The sequence below is a fragment of the Chelonoidis abingdonii genome, chromosome 3 (genome assembly GCF_003597395.2).
Source record: "Chelonoidis abingdonii isolate Lonesome George chromosome 3, CheloAbing_2.0, whole genome shotgun sequence".
Lineage (NCBI taxonomy): Eukaryota > Metazoa > Chordata > Testudines > Testudinidae > Chelonoidis > Chelonoidis abingdonii.
This window is the reverse complement of record NC_133771.1, coordinates 79736177-79754127: the sequence shown is the minus strand read 5'-3', so window position 1 is coordinate 79754127 and position 17951 is coordinate 79736177. Positions and strand designations below refer to the sequence as shown.

At 37.8% G+C, this 17951-nt stretch overlaps 1 protein-coding gene across 3 annotated transcripts in view; it reads left to right on the top strand.

Annotated features, from left to right (window-relative positions):
• ASCC3 (activating signal cointegrator 1 complex subunit 3) overlaps positions 1-17951 on the top strand; it is a 544393-nt gene that overhangs the window by 437304 nt on the left and 89138 nt on the right. For all 3 annotated transcript variants that reach the window (XM_075063855.1, XM_075063856.1, XM_075063857.1), the window contains exons 31-34: positions 4265-4402; positions 4496-4616; positions 11677-11809; positions 14894-15019. In XM_075063855.1, the coding sequence (XP_074919956.1) occupies positions 4265-4402; positions 4496-4616; positions 11677-11809; positions 14894-15019 (518 nt within the window). The remainder of the gene's footprint in view (positions 1-4264; positions 4403-4495; positions 4617-11676; positions 11810-14893; positions 15020-17951) is intronic.

The following is a 17951-nucleotide window of genomic DNA, read 5'->3' as shown; positions in this document are numbered from 1 at the left end:
CCTCCTCATAAACTCATAGATGTTAAGGTCAAAAGGGATCATCGTAATCATCTAGTCTGACCTCCTGCACATTGCAAGCCCCAGAACTTCATCCACCCACTCCTGTGACAGACCCCTAACCTCTGGCTGAGTTATTGAAACCCTCAAATTATGGTTTAAGGACTCCAAGTTACAAAGAATCTACCATTTACACTAGTTTAAACCTGCAAGTGACCTATGCCTCATGCTGCAGAGGATGACAAAAAACCTCCTGTGTTATTGTTTTGAAATAATGTATGCTATAAAATGGGTAGAGAAATCTTGGACGAGCATATCGCTCCCTTTTAAATATTTTAGTGCTAAATGTGTAATTTTATTAATGTTTCTCAATTGTGGTAAATTCATATACTTGAAAGCACTTTCCCTGGTTAATCTTGTCTGGGTTTTTTGGTGGTGGTCAGGGGGAGTTTTTATTTATTTTGGGGGGGGAGGCTGTTTCTGTTTTGGAAAACCAGCACATATGAATACCTGGTCCAAAATAATAATAAGGGAACTTGATTGTGTGTCTTCAGCAATTATCAAGAATGATCTCTAAATGTTTCTTTCGTTATTGAAGTTTAACTTCCTTCTACAAGATGTTGTCTTTATGACACAAAAGTGTGTCATAAAAAATTAACATTTAGGTATAACAAGGAGATGTTTTTATTTCATTTAACATCTGTAGCAGATGTGAAATATGTAATTATTTTTGTAAAAGACTTCATAACTTTCACAATTCTTTTGTTTGGCATATCTTTCTTTTACTGGGCATTTTAGGCAATTGATAAGCTTTATTCAGTGGCATATGGTCTGAGTCTGACGTGCTTTGAAAAGAGTACAGAGTACTAATAATGAGGATTCTGTGAAAATGGGAAAACCAGCACAACAGATATGCTTTGAGAAAGTATGGGTTTTTAGCATCTTGAAACAATATATCACACTCAAAGGGACAGAATTGGTCTGCACAATCTGTTAGCTCATTCTTGTCCAATCTGGTCTCCTCCTTTCTTTTGGAGCCAACATTGTCATCAACTTGCTGAATTATACTCTGACTGGAATGTATTTCAGGCACAGAGTAATGTATCTACTTTAAATGGAATCTTATCTTTCTACAAAAGCTTTTTAAGTATAATAAATTTTAAAATATAAAAAAACAGTTCTATTAACTTAAAGTAAATGGTTCAACAGTTTACATATGTGCAGGCACAAAGAAAATGAGTACTTACTAGTTTCAAAAAAATCTAGCATGTCTAGAGAAAAGTTTATTTCTGCCATTTATAATTTCTTTTTTTTTTTTTTATAATTAATATTTTGCAATGATTACAGACCCCGGTTCAGATTTCAGGTGTTTATTAACAGCTAGCTTCTTAATCAAGCTATGGTATGGGGAAGAATGGGAGGGGTTTTGTTCATATTTCAAAAATCTGTGCAAGTTAGCCTAGGCTACCCAGCATCAGCCCAATTCTGCTCTCATTGGAATCCAGAGGAAAATTCCCCTTGATTTCAGTTGGGGCAGGTTTGAGCCCTAAATTAGTTTAATATTAATGTATTTTACTGTGTATATATACACAGACCCTAATGTCAATAAAATTTACAGTTTCTTATAGCCATGTTGCTGTATTTAGAATGTTCCTTTTTCTATATCAGAGTTTAAGAAGAAATGTATTACTTTTAAAAACTTTTTAAGAAGGATGATTACATTTATGTTCAAATATATTAAAATATATAGTAAAATGTAGAACGATATAGATACTTTGCGTCTTACAGTATGTCACATTGGTGTTAGTGTGTTTTTTCTGACTCTGTAAAAACTATTAAATTTACCTAATATTTATCTTATTATGTAGAGATATTTAATACTTACGCAATAAATAGGCATAGGGAAAGGAGTTCTGCTTTAAAATAAATTGTCATCAGAATTTTAAGCCCCGAATTGTGCCTATGGGTAGAAATAGTTTTGTTTATTGTATTGATTTATGTAAAAGTAAGGGGGTCAGCTAGAAGTGACTAGGATTCCCTGCTGCTAGAATGACAGGATAGTAGTGCATGTGCCAGCTCTCCTGCTAAGGTTTCTTTAGTTTTCCTGTGGTAAATTACACTGCTTTGCAGGTATGACTAACATCACCACAGGATACTGCTGTAATACAAGTCAGGAGAAGAAAAAAAATAACCACCGCAGATTGCAAAAATCAAGAACAACAGCTCTGAATAAATTCCCAGCAGTGTGAATTTGGGCTATTTTATGCTGGGAAGTACATGACCAAAAGGAATAGCACACGTTCTCAGCTGAAAATAACTAACATTGCAAAACTGTTCTTGTTGAAGAAGTGTTCTAATTGGGTGTAGACATTATAATCAGCCAATTGAATCCCTGTTCTTCATGGAAGAAAAAGATGCCCAGATTCTTTATTAACCTGGTATCATAATATAATGTTCATATTAACTATGGAATATATGTTATTAGACTAATCAAAGAAAGGAAATCAGTCCAAAGCACAGAGTTATCATGAGATCATTGGTACTAGGAACCAAAATTTTAATGACATTTTAGTACATTTTGGATTCTTTATTACTTCCATCATTGCTAAAGTAACTAACACTTCAACCAAAACTCCTTTAACATTATTTAAAATGCTTTGCTCTGCTTCCCAAACTAGATTGTCTAAGTAGGTAAAATTTATCAATATTCCTAAAGTGTATTTTTATTCTTAAACCTTTATAAAACTTTTTTTTTAAAGTGTTGTGTTTTCTATCACATTAGGAGAAGTCTGTGGAACTGTATTTTATGTGTTTGCTAGATATCCAAATAATTTTGATCTACCTTAAGAATATAATAAAGATAAATCCCAGAAAGTAGCTTTCAAAAAAATTAATGTTCTGAGTGTCAGAAACAGAACATTTGAAAGGCTTTGCAGCAGTGATTATTAAAGTAACTAATGAATGGCTGCTATTGTCAAAATTTCACCTCAGTATTTTAAATGATGTGGTTTTTTATTAATTTTCTCAATCTTGTATTGTATTGTTTCATTGATCCTTTGTTTATAGAGATAGACACTAACTGGCTGTGCCAGTTAATGTTTACGATTAACAATGTTACCGTGATTTGTGGTATAAATTGTCGATGGTACTCACGGGAGCATCAAGAAACCATTGATGAGTGACTAGGTTTAAAAGCCACTAGCTGTAATTGTATTAAAACAACATGAAACAATAAATAGCATTAGCAATAAAATAATGGAACAAATATTTAGAGACAAATCAATAAGCATTTTGGACCAGAATGTGAAGTCTTTGATTATACTGATGAGCTGTTACTCATAGGAGTAATCCCAGTGAAGTAAGTGGGATCATTCATGTATGTAATTAGTCATCTAGGCAAGTAAGGGGTTCACATTCTAGCCTGAGAGGTTAATGGAATCATGACAAGTAAGCAGCATGAATTTGTATGCAATAAATCTGTCCAGAGAAATCTGATCACTTTTTTTCCCCCAAAATTGCAAAATCGTTGAATAAAAGAAAAGTAGTAGTTGCAGTGTGTTTGGATTTACTGTAGGATTTGGTACTATAAACTACAAAATCATATTTGAAATATTAGTTGAATTGGATTGGATAGGAACATATGAATTGGAAATTGACAATTTAAAATGGCTGATATAGCTAAATAAATGGTGTAAATAATTTATTGAGTTGAGGGAACATGTCTAAGTGGGTTACTTAGAATCTGGGTTAGACCCAGTTTTATTTTCATCATAATTAATGCTCTGGAAGACGAAGTAAGCAGTACCCCTCAGTACAGGGCTTGAACAGTTGTCTTTCTGATACTGGCACTTATAATTGAAAAATGTGCCAGGCAGACAGGGCACATACCAGGCAGACAGGGCACATACCAGGGCACATACCAGGCAGACACTCAAAATGCCCCATGCTCGGTTCCCCCCAGCTTACTATTTATCTAATTTAAAAAATGAAATTAATTATGTATATATTATAGTAATAAAATGGCTATAAAACACTATTAACTTCAATTATTTCTCTCTCCCGTCCTTCATATGTTGCTTGTTTTTTTAGACTGTAAACTGTTCAGGGCAGGAACTGTGTCTCTCTGTGAATATAGACAATGCATAGCACATTGTGGTTGCAGATAGAGAACAGATAACTTATTAATAACAGGAACCCTAAAATGTTAAAAACTTCTCAGAAGAATATTTAGTACTGTTCTAAATCATGTAACCATCCTCTGTTGCAGATGAACGATGTTATAGTAACAGTAAGAGATTCTAATCTGAAGCTGACTCTTGCATTTGGAATAGGCATGCACCATGCTGGGTTACATGAAAGAGACAGAAAAACTGTGGAAGAACTATTTGTGAATTGCAAAATCCAGGTTAATTTTTGCTTTTAGTAATACCAAAAATGAGATTTATATGCAATTTTAAAAGTTATCTCTTTGTTACATTAATTTTTCTTTCTGTTTTAGGTTCTTATTGCCACAAGCACATTAGCCTGGGGTGTAAATTTTCCAGCTCATTTAGTAATTGTTAAGGGAACAGAATTTTACGATGGAAAAACAAGACGTTATGTGGATTATCCCATTACAGGTATTCACGTTAATCTTTCAAATACTTAGTTGCTGAAATGAATTTCAAGCATATGCAAATATGAACCTGAATAATTTATAGTTTTAGGAACTGAACCTTTAAAAATCTATAATAGACACATGTTGGGATAGATTATTTGTTATGTAAATGTGACTCATGAGAGAACTATTAAATGGTTTTCATATATTCATTTTTCCTTTTTTAGAAACTTTTCTCTTGCAAAACTACTGAGCTGATATCATCCTAACAGGCCATTTAAAAAAAAAAAAAACTAAAACCAAAAGATAGTTTGAACACATACGGTACATTTTGAAGGGATGCTGTAAAAAATCAAATATGGCCCGCAAATAAATTTTATGAAATAAGGTCTTTAAAAAACATGTGAAAAGTAAATTGCTTCCGTAAGTTTATTTTGTTATTATCCACTAGAAAAAGGTTTTTAAACAACTATACATTCCTCTACAGTGTTTGCAGTCGAAACATTGCAGCACTCTTAATGGATGAGACTTTGAAATTCCAATTGACTAATCTTGACTATAAAAAAACTAATATAATTTTATTGGCCAAACTGAGTGAAGCTAAACAATAAAGAAAAGCATAAATAGTGAAAGCTGAATAAACTGTATTTTAACTTCAGTGTGATATAGAAATTCTAATTTTATTTTATGTCTGCCTCCAATCCAAATTTTGATAAACTGTATTGCAACCATTTTAGAAAACTCCAGAGAAGTAAGACAGGAACAACTTTGAAAAGTTGAAACAAGGGAAAATATTAATTTGAATTGTAGTAAGCTTGGAGAGCCAGGACTAGCTAAAATTATTACAGGTTTCCTGGTCCATTTTATCTGTTACACTAAAGAAAGATAGTTTGATTTTAGACTATCTGAAGCTTGGCCAGAAAAAATGTATTCCTAGGAATAATCTGAATGTTATTTGTAACATAGGTAGAGATTGATTCCTTTTAACCAAGCAGCGTCCGTTTGATAGAACACAGTTGGAACTCAATACATTATAGAAGATGCCCATCCAACTAGTCCATCATAGAGCTTAATTTAGTGTGAATGCTCTACACTCTTCTGCAGGTTTCAGAGTGGCAGCCGTTAGTCTGTATCTGCAAAAAGAACAAGAGTACTTGTGGCACCTTAGAGATTAACAAATGTATTTAAGCATAAGCTTTTGTGGGCTACAGCCCACTTCATTGGATGCATGTAGTGGAAAATACATTAGGAAGATGTATGTATACACAGAGAACATGAAACAATGGATGTTACCATACACACTATAAGGAGAGCAATCAGTTAAGGTGAACTATTATGAACAGGAGAAAAAAAGAACTGTTTGTAGTGGTAATGAAAATGGCCCATTTCCAGCAATTGACAAGGAGATGTAAGGAACTGGGGCGGGGGGGGGGGGGGGGGGGCATGGGGAAATAGTTTTACTTTGTGTAATGGCCCATCCACTCCCAGTCTTTATTCAAGCCTAGTTTGAAGGTGTCCAATTTGCAAATTCATTCCAATTCAGCAGTCTCTCATTGGAGTCTGTTTTTGAAGGTTTTTTGTTGTAATATTGGGGACAATGTGGACCTTCAAATCAGCGGCACTGCTATGTGTATCTGCATGGCCCCACAGTATGCCAACATTTTTATGGCCGACTTAGAACAGTGCTTCCTCAGCTCTCGTCCTCTTAACCCCTACTCTACTTGCGCTACATTGATGACATCTTCATCATCTGGCCCATGGAAAAGAAGTCCTTGAAGAATTCCATCATGATTTCAACAATTTCCACCCCACCAACAACCTCAGCCTGGACCAGTCCACACAAGAGATCCACTTCCTGGACACTACATTGCTAATAAATGATGGCCACATAAACACCACCCTATACTGGAAACCTACTGGCCGCTATTCTTACCTACATGCCTCCAGCTTTCATCCAGACCACACCACTCAATCCATTGTCTACAGCCTAGCTCTACGATACAATCGCATTTGCTCCAACCCCTCAGACAGAGACAAACACCTACAAGATCTCTATCAAGCATTCTTACAACTACAGTACTCACCTGCTGAAGTGAAGGAACAGACTGACAGAGCCAGAAGAATACACAGAAGTCACCTACTATAGGACAGGCCCAACAAAGAAAGTAACAGAATGCCACTAGCCGTCACCTTCAGCCCCCAAATAAAACCTCTCAAGGATCTACAACTTATTATGAAGGACAATCCATCAATCTCACAGATCTTGGGAGACAGGCCAGTCCTTGCTTACAGACAACCCCCAAACCTGAAGCAAATACTCACCAGCAACCACACACCCAGGAACCTATCCGTGCAACAAAGCCCACTGCCAACTCTGTCCACATATCTATTCAGGGAATACCATCATAGGACCTAATCACATCAGCCACATCATCAGGGGCTCATTCACCTGCACATCTACCAATGTGATATATGCCATCATGTACCAGCAATGCCCTTCTGCCATGTACATTGGCCAAACCGGACAGTCTTTGCGTAAAAGAGTAAATGGACACAAATCAGATGTCAAGAATTATAACATTCAAAAACCAGTTGGAGAACACTTCAATCTCCCTGGCCTCTCGATTACAGACCTAAAAGTCACAATATTAACACAAAAAAACTTCAAAAACAGACTTCAGTGAGAGACTGCTGAATTGGAATGAATTTGCAAATTGGACATCATCAAACTAGGCTTGAATAAAGACTGGGAGTGGATGGGCCATTACACAAAGTAAAACTATTTCCCCATGCTTATCCCTTCCCCCCCGCCCCCAATTCCTTACATCTCCTTGTCAATTGCTGGAAATGGGCCATTTTCATTACCACTACAAACAGTTTTTTTTTCTCCTGTTCATAATAGCTCACCTTAACTGCTCACTCTCCTGATAGTGTGTATGGTAACACCCATTGTTTCATGTTCTCTGTGTGTATATATATATCTTCCTACTGTATTTTCCGCTACATGCATCAGATGAAGTGGGGAGTAGCCTACGGAAACTTATGCTCAAATACATTTGTTAGTCTCTAAGGTGCCACAAGTACTCCTGTTCTTATTACTCTTATGCAGGAAACATTGGATCAATTTCCAGGCCAAGTCTCTTGCTTCTGAATTCTGGCATGACCTGGGAGTATTGCCATCGCAACATGCTTAACACTTTTGAGAGTGCTATGTATAGTTCTTTGGCTGCTCTAACGATAATACTAACTATCTCTGTATAAGGACACATCTAGCTTTCCTCAGTTGTAAGAATAGTGATACCTGTCTTTAATACTAATTGTGAAGAATGAGAAGGAAAGAACTCAATTTGTCTTTCAGATCCCTGGCTGAATCTGCAGGACTGAAAGTTAGAAAACCCTTTTTTAAAAGTAAATAAATAAATTGAACAAAATCAATACGAAATCAGTGAGGCACAATAAACACAGAGCCCCACTATGCCTTTTTTATAGACTTGCCTTTCAGAGTATAGCTGCACACTTAAGTGTATTGTGATGGATTCTCGAATAGGCTTTGGGTATTGTGGATCTGTTGATCCTTGAATGAGCTTTCAAGGGACATGCCACATTCTGTACAGTAGCATTTTCCCCTTATTTTTGTAGATATCATTTTGCTGTCTGTAATTTCACAGAAAATTATGGTATGGGAAAAGGCTAGTTTTAAATAGGTCTAAAAATGCTTTCAGGTGTTCTGGTTTGAAAAGGTTTCTTGTTGTGGTTTTAACTTTCTATAAAATAGTGTTTAGGGTATTTGAGAGTTGTAGGAAAAAGAGATTTTAGTTTTGCAGATCAGCAGTTTGTTCTTTTTGCACTTAACGCAAATTATCATATGTCCCTGGTCTTGTCTGCAATAGAGTTTGTCTACACTGCAATAGAGTTTGTCTTAGAGCCCAGGTCGATTGACTCAGACTCACAGGGCTTGGGCTGCAGGGATAAAAATAACAGTGTAGATGTTCGGGATCAGTTTGGAGCCTGGACTTTAAGACCCTCCTCCTTTGCTGGCTTTCAGAGCATTGGCTCCCACCCAAGTCTGAACGGCGGTACTACTATTTTTAGCCCCATAGCCTAAGCCCTGTGAGCCCAACTCAGTTGACCTTTTCCTCTGAGACTTGGTGCAGTGGGTTTTGTCTTTTCATTATAGACATATCCACAGAGCCTTTGCTGGCATAGCTTTGCCAGCAGCTCCTCCTAAGAAGATTGAGTGTATTCTGTCAGAAGGAGGTTTTTTTAACCAGCATAGCAACACCACCTCCATCCATTACATTATGTACGCAGACAAAAGCACTCTGATGTCTGCATAGTTGCCTCTACACCAGCAGCTATGTCGGCTGAGTCCACATTCCTACCCAGCCGCTATAGTTATACCAGCAAAACTTTGTAGTGTAGACCAACCCCCTGTCTCGCTTTCAGTTCTGCCCTTAGGTTTTCCTGTTTAACTTCTGTTTAAAATCTAATAGGAGCGTAGCACAAATTCAGATATGGTATAAACTGATTCATCTCCATTAAAGTTACCTGCCTGTTCTAGGACTGAATTTGGTGCCTAGTGTACAAGTCAGGGCAGAATGAGGTCCTTCAATTACTTGCACTTAGGCCAGGAGTTTGAAAATAATAGCAGCGCCTAAGTTCATATCTGAATTTAAGCTTGGTTGGAGAGAGTACAAATCAGAGGTTTTGGGGTGGGCCAATTTCTGACACAAGTCTTTCACTCAGCCAGTTGGATTGCTTTTGGCATTTCAGTAGTTTAATCCATCAGTTAAGAACAATCCAGGCAGTGTGTAGTCAGCAAAGAAAATGTTGGGTTTGGCTAGCTGTACGTTTCCTGACGCCTTTTGGTAAATCCATTTCATATGGATTATCGTACACTATTTTACTGCACTATCAAATAGCAGGAAATAGTTCATCATTCTCCCTTGTAGGCATCTATTCATAAATACCATTTAGGGATCTATTTCATTTTATAGTTGAACATCAGTCTTAATTTAACAATGAACAAACTGCATAAAGATTATTGTTGTTGTTTATGTAGCTCATAGAGAATACAGAACAGAAAATATAAAAAAGTTAAAAGGTAAACAGTAATTCATGCCTGAAAACTATTTTCTGGTTTCATTTATATTACTCATATTGAGGTAGAAGCTAGAGGCCCAAATAAAGCTCAGGGCTCTATTGGGTGTGGTGTAATACCACTCAGTAAAACGAACTCAGTGCCTGCTCTTGAGAACTCTCAATCTTAGCTAGAAAGGCAACATAAACAAATGGATAAACAGACATACAGAGGAGGATGGGGGACCAGGTAACAACAAAGACATGTGCGTTTGTATAATTTGGTAACCTTAATGCTCATAGTAGTCACAACTGGGTACCAGTCCAATCTGTATCCAATAGTGTGCTTTATAAATATCACAATAGAAGTGGATTTTAAGGAGAGATTTGTGTCTTTTCATTTGCATGTTACTGTACTTGCTTGAATTCTTATCATGGGGGGGCTAGTTGTGACCCCTATATTTAGGTTGTCTAATACTTTCCATTATGAAGGATTCATGTGACTTTTTCTTTAAGAAGCAGTAACATCTCTATTGCTTGCAGCTCTTTGATACTTCTCAGGGAGAAATGCCTCAGAAGTTGCCTTTTCTATTCCTGTGAAATTCCATTCAGATCTAGCTGAATTGTAAAGTGTTAAAAATCACAATGTCCCTTCTCTCAGTTGCATTCCTCAGAACATTTTTGGCAGCCTGACAAAACTACTGAATGTTCTAAAAATCCCACCACTTGCCAGCACCAACACACCAGCAGTAGGAGAAGACACTGCACTGGCAATGCGGGGGCAAGTGAAAGCCAGAATGGGTTTTCCTGACAGCCTCTTCCCCCCCCCCCCCCCCATCTAGCATATTTCCCCAGTGTTCTATTTCCCAGCATGAGGTCAGGTATTCCTCCAACTTCCAGGATGAGGACAGAGAGTGAGTGAGCATTGAACTGGGCTCCCCTATAAGAACCAGGGATCCACTGTCATAGCCCACGCACACACATACCTTTGGACATGGGGCAAGAGCAACCTCCACTCCTGGGGAGAGAAGAGAAGCAAGAGAGAGAACAAAAACAGGCTCTCTTCCATAATGTCCCCCACCATGCCTAGTATTTAGCCCCAGCACCTCATCTATCCTGTGAGGCCCCACAAGAGGCAGGAGGAAGAGAGAGATCTACCCAGGTACTTATCTGGCCCCATACATTATCATAATCTCATAGAGATTCACAATCTTTAATATGTTTATCCATACAACACCCCTGTGAGGTTGGGAAGTGCTTTTATCTCTGTCTTACAGATGGGTAACTGAGGCACAAAGAAGCTAAGTGACTTGGCCCAGGTCACACAGAGAGTCTGCAGCAGAGCAGGGAATTAAACCCAGATGTACCTAGGCCCAAGCTAGCACCCTAGCCACTGACCTTCACTATGTGTGGGAGGCTCCTCTGAGCACCCTTTAGACCAATATGTGGTACCATTCTTCTATTCTGTCATGCTAATGTAGCTAGTCCTGAAGATCAAATGATAGAAGTCTGTAGTTGTTCCCACAACTCTGGAAAATTATATTAAAAATATGTTAACAAAACATTTGCAAAGTCAAACACTGGAAAATTAGGAGCTGCTAAATCTGTGGTTGCCCATGAGTCCTTAATTGAGCCCTCTTGTACAAATGCATTATGGTCTTTGCATCTGATGAAGTGGGTTTTAGCCCACGAAAGCTTATGTCCAAATAAATTGGTTAGTCTCTAAGGTGCCACAAGGACTCCTTGTTATTCTTTACCATAGTTTTTCATGTGTCATTATTATTTGTATTTGAGGCCCCAGTAAGGTTTGGGATTGCATTGTGGTTGGTGCAGTGCAAATACTTAGGAACACATAGTTCCACAATGAATTTTCAATCTGATTTTAGACAAGATTTAGCCATTGGGAGTAACAAACAAGGAAGGATAAATGAGGTTACAGAGAAACAATATATTCTATACTGTACATTATTTTGAAATAAATGCATTTATTATCTGTTTTCTAGATGTACTTCAGATGATGGGACGCGCTGGTAGACCACAGTTTGATGACCAAGGCAAAGCTGTGATTTTAGTCCATGATATTAAGAAAGACTTCTACAAAAAGTTTCTTTATGAGCCTTTTCCAGTAGAATCAAGGTAAAGTTTGACAGGAAAGAAAACAGATAAAAGTGCATACAGCAAATGTGAAGTAGATGAAGGTGAAGTGGGACATAGATGCACCAAAATATTGGGACCTCCAAAGACAGAAGTCCTTCCAAGTGTTTAGTGCATCCCTAGATAAATGTTACTCTGCTTCTGGGTGCTTTCTCAGGTGAAAGCTGTTCCGGGTGCTTTCTCGGGCTGTTTTGAAAGAGAACGTAGAATAATTATTTATGCTCCAAACAACGCCAACAGAAAATTTGATCACAAAAGTACTTAGTAGGGAGAAAAAATCAGATAAAACTCAAGTACTTTTCACATGGGATTTTCATACCATTCTAGACCTGTTAAAAGATATAGAGATATAAAGCTCAAGGGGAGATGTATCTTATAAACAATTGCTAATACTTCCTTCAAAGTGGGAGCTGCAAGATTTTTGAAAAATTGGAAAACAAAGAAATATTTCAGATTCTCTCCTAATCGCACTAGTTAATCCGTGATCTATCATTTGTTAGTCAGTTCAATGCAAGTACATATAATGGTAGCTAATATAATCCCCACTATCATAGACAATCATGTACGCTTTTTTTCTTAAGGAACAACTAGAGTTTATAAACCTTTAACCAATCAGATGTTACCTGCAGATATGCTTTGTTTCAAAAACTTATGCGCAGTGTTTGACATACTAAGAAAAATGTGTAGAAAAGTATAATATCAGTAGAAACAAAAAGAAACTGAAGGAAATCTTCACTATGATGTATCAGAGGGGTAGCCGTATTAGTCTGGATCTGTAAAAAGTGACAAAGGGTCCTGTGGCACCTTATAGACTAACAGATGTTTTGGAGCATAAGCTTTTGTGGGTGAATACTCCTCCCTGATTGAACTAACCTCGTTATCTCTAGACTGATGCTTGCCTACATATTTATACCTGCCTTTGGAAATTTCCACTACGTGCATCTGATGAAGTGAGTATTCACCCACGAAAGCTCGAGCTCCAATATGTTTTTTAGTCTATAAGGTGCCACAGTTGTCGCTTCAGTATCATGTAATTCTAGACAAAAAACAGGGTATTAAAATGGGAAGTGTTTTACCCAGACCATATTATTTTGACAATAAACCAGGCAGCCTTTTTATCTGATTCCTAAGTAGTATCTCTTAAAATAGAAACATTCTCTTAATCAAATACACAAATGATAATCCTCATTTTTTCATTGAAATATTATAAATGTTCTTCATTATGTTGTTTAATATACATAGATAATATGCTGATAGATTTCCAAAGACTTAGATGTTGACCTTAATCTTATAAATCTCTAATTAGTTGAGACACATCTTGGTCTCTGGTTATGATCATCAAAGGCTTTTGAGCTAGAGGCGCTCTGATTTAAAAGAGAGGTTGCCATTGACGTGTATTTTTTTTTCTGAAGGTTCCTTAGCTTTGGAACTCATTCCCTCCTTTTCTATACCAAAAAGCAAATTTATTAACCTTATATGTTATTCCCTTTTGGCTTCATTTACCGTTACATTTTCAGTAAATATTTTTAAAATAAATTGATATTTCCATGCCACAATTACAGGAATAGCTGTACTTCTGTCCCCTGTCTGGTCTCTCTAAGCACTCCTCCTCAGGTGTCATGCTTTGTCTTGACCTCTTCTAAGTTGGAATTCCAAGCCAGCTGTCCCTATTAGATTGGGCCCTATGCTATAGTACTCAATAGGAGTGTCTACACTGCACTGCAAATCTGGGCCCGTGGAATACAGGTGTGTGGACTTGGTGTTTCCAAGCCCATGACTGAGCATCCATACTGCACTGTACACCTGGGTTTACAGTTGCTGGACCTGGGTTTCACAGTTGTGCTAACATGTCCATGCTGCACTATGCAGACTTTCTGACTTGGGCCTGCAGCCTTGATCTGCATCCACATGCAAAATAATAGGGCTTAAGCCTGAGTGACAGTGGGACTCTGGCTCTGATCCATCCACTTAGCAGGGTCCTAGGATCTGGGTCCTGAGTGCTTGCTGGCCTAACTCAGACTGATTTTTGTGGGGACCTGAGCTCAACCTGAGTGAGAGCTTGGGCTTAGCATGCAGTGTAGACATACCCAGTGTATCAGCCACGTTTATCCAACAGATCCAACTGAGTTCAGAGATCTGTGGTTCTTCCCTTTGGGAGTCTATAGTCAGTGATGTACAGTTACAAAACAGCCTTTATAAAACTGAAGTATTGTTTATTTTAACTGTAGGAACAAAATATTTAGAGGAAAAGAATTTTAAATCAGCAAACAGATTACAAACATCTATCTCACCTAAAGGTTTACTATCCCCCAATGGTAACATAGGCAGGCCTAACTTCTTCAGACCCCAGAATCAAGTGCCTGTGTTTCTGGCTGGCTACCCCCAAACAACTCCTCCCTCACTTAAGACAGAGAGAGAGAATGCCATCCCATTTAAACTGCCAACGTTCTTTTGTTCTGCTACATTCCTAGGCTTTATTCCTTCAGACCAAAACTAGTTTTGCAGGTTGGCTGCAGAGAAAGTAAAATCTTCAAACCTTAACATTTGGGCATTGCCTCTTAACAATCCTCAAGTGTTTGCTTCAGGGATTGCATCTCTTGAGCCATTATTTCCATGTCTGCTTGTTTTTCCTTACTGCCTGCTATTAAACTAAACCAGTATATTCATACAGTAAACATCCCAACAACAAGGTAAACATGCAGTATCCATAAATGTTTCCAGACAGCTACAATTCCATCCCGTTCCAAACATGTCCTAAGAGTACTGCGTTGTGGATTTAATTGTCAACTAATTGAGTTACAGCCCTTTAGCATGCACAAGTTGCTTCCTGTTAGGATGAGATGGTTGCTCTAACCTGTAATGATGATTGTGACATTGCAAGAACATTTCCCACCCCACACCCATGGGGAAAAAAATATTTTTAGATTAAAAATTTTAAACTCTTTTTAAAAAGGTGGTTTTGCTTTTTATAGACAAGGGTTGTGTGTGTTGGTTATGTAGAACTCCACAAAATACAATTTTTGTCCTTTGTAAAGTTAACATGCCTTTTTCCATCATGTTCGTTAGTTTGTTGGAAGTGCTCTCTGATCATTTGAATGCTGAAATTGCTGCTGGAACTATTACTTCCAAGCAGGATGCTATGGATTACATCACCTGGACTTACTTCTTCCGTCGTCTTATCATGAACCCTAGGTGAGTGTAAAATTAAAAAGTAATGTAACTAAGTTCCCATTGTTTATAATTAGAGTCCAGAATACTCAACATCTCTGACAATCAGGCTAATACCGACTCAGTCCTAGGAAAGAAAGGCATGTGCAAATGGTTCACAACATTTCTCTAAATATGAAAATATCTGTTGGTAGATAACTTAGACTTTGTTTCAGTAACAATTAAAAAGTCATACACAGTATCCCTAAATTAAAAGCCCAGATGGTCAAATTACTGTATATATTTCTCTTCAGTATTTTAATATTGTTTTTAGTGCTTACAGTGACATGCTATGCACAGCTTCCTATCGGCAATGTATCGTCAGCTGAGTTGCTTAGTCATAGATGGAATAGCTGTCAGCTGTCTTAATTTAACAATGGACAAACTGCATATCAGCTGTTTCTACGAGATGTTTACCTTCTTCAGAGGAGATTGGGAAAGATGTAGTTGACCGTTATTGTCATCTTTCCTTGCTTCAGCTGGTATGTAAACCATTGTGAGCTGTTCTAACGAAGTAACTCCACCTTCGCTTCACCATTGTTTTGAGTATATGTTCACCGACCAAAATATTTTAGAGAACAAAAAGTTTTCCATTTCCTAAATACCATCAGACTTACGCAGGATCATAATACTCACATAACCACATAACAAATTCCATAATACTTGGCAGCATTTTTAATTTGAGTTCCTTACAAGCAGTTGTGAGTGCTGTGTTCACAAGTGGAAATAGTCAAATAACAAGTTGCCTTAACTCCAAGTTTAGTCCTTCATTAGTTCTATATTCTCCATCTAGGCCTTCACTCTTAATCTTTCTTAAGCAACCTTCGCAAGTGCATTTTGAAAATGGAAAATACAGAAAGTCTGAGTTTGTTTTTGTGCTTATTAAGGCTACTGAGATAAACCATGTTATGGATTTGCTTGCACGAATGCTAATTCAGTGTAGTGAGTAGTCATAGGAGAACTTTATAAAGAAATGAATTCTAATACTGTATTTTCATGTTTAAATGATTTAATTAGTGGATCTAATTTGGTAAGTTTTCTGTCCAGCAGTCTCAAGCTCCAATGTAAATCTCCTTTGTAGAGAGGTTTCTTGAATACAAAATAGATTACATAGGTAGATGTAGATACATTAGAGTTATTATTTGACTGATGTGTAAACTGTCTAGATTATACAAAATGTTCCTTACCTGGGGTCAATAATTACTGCTACCCCTTACTTCTGAAGCATTTTTCTAATGATGGTACATAATATGAAAACTTACATTTCAAGTTATAACTCAACATTAATTTTTAGGGACAAATTTTTGCTTTGAGCCAGAATCCCTGAATAATCTCGGCCAGGAGAGCAGCGTATGTGATAAATGGAATGCAAAGTTTTCTCAACAGGTGCTGAGGGAGAAGGTGATTAAATCTGACCTGGAGTTCTCCGTGTGTAGTGGTGGTGTGGGTGGGAGACAGTCAAGTGGATGCAGAAGTGGGAGGGATAGGAGTACTTACAGAATGAGTTTGTGGGGGAGATTAGGATCTGATTGTAAGGGGTAGGGGGATACAGAATGATGTGGAGATGTGAGGCAGATAGTCCAGAGTCTTAAAAGGGTAGATCCGCTGAACTGGTGGGCGCCACTTCAGAGTGGAGTCTGGTAGGCATTGCTAATGTGGTTGAAGGGACAGCAGACTTGTGAAACAGGAGTCCTGCATCAGTTTGTGAGAGTGCCACACATGGAACAATACAGATACAAGTTGAAGCCATCAACAGCCTGCTTCCTATTTCCTCCCTTCTCCACCTGCATTTATGCCCACAGTGTTCTTTCTAGATTCAGAGAGGCCTCAGAGAAGGGGCAGGAAAGGGCTACGGTGTTCAGTTTTGTGCGATTAGAAAGTTGGCAACCCTAGGCAGGCCTGCTCAGTATTTCATTGAGAAGCACCTAAGGAAAACTCAGGTGCTTCAGGAGGTGGAGTCCAGATTCATTCAAAACCACGCTTTTCCTTCTAAGCTAATTCCCAGTATAGTAATGGAGAGTACTGTGCCATAGAGGAGCTTCATTTTTTGAATGTCATAAAACCAAGGTCCTAACCACTTGTAGTCCTTAAGGATCTAATGTCACTTTTCACACTAGTAGAAATGTTCTGGCTACATTCCAGTTTTGATGCTTACACTTTGTCCACAGTGTCTCTATTCCCCCTGCAGTTTCACTTGGCTATATTCTTCACTTCTGACCCTAAGCTGTTTTGTAACCTTCCTCTCCACTGTGAAACAGCTAATGCTTTTCATCCAACATGTGTTTGCATGGTGGTGAGTGAAGTAATTCCTGCATGCGTGATTTGTAGAGTGCTTTGTGATTGTTTGGGTTGAAAGGTGGTATATAAATGCACAGTGATGTCATGTTTCCAAATGAAGAGACTTAGATAGCATGTAATAGACTTAAATTCTCACTTATTTTACCTATTATGTGTTACCGCTGTGTAAACAAATTTAGTATCCATCGAACTACACCTGCAAAGTCCAATAATAAAAAGTCATTAGACTTATTGAAAACTCATGACTATTTAAACCATATTAATTTGATTTTTACCTTTTCTGAGAGAGAAATTAAGATCAAAACAAGTTTTCATTTTAAGTATCCAGGTATCTGATATAGTTTAACCTCTTTCTTTCCATTGCTGAATAGCAATAAAAAGTTTGTCACTATATTCAAAATGTTAAAATAAATCCCCAAAAGTAAACTAAGAACTTTTCATTCTTCTTCGAGTGATTGCTCATATCCATTCCAGTAGGTGTACGTGCCGCGCATGCACGTTCGTCGGAAGACTTTTACCCTAGCAACTCCAGCGGGCCGGCAGGTCGCCCCCTAGAGTGGCGCCGCCATGGCGGGTAATATATACCCCTGCCGGCCCGCCCGCTCCTCAGTTCCTTCTT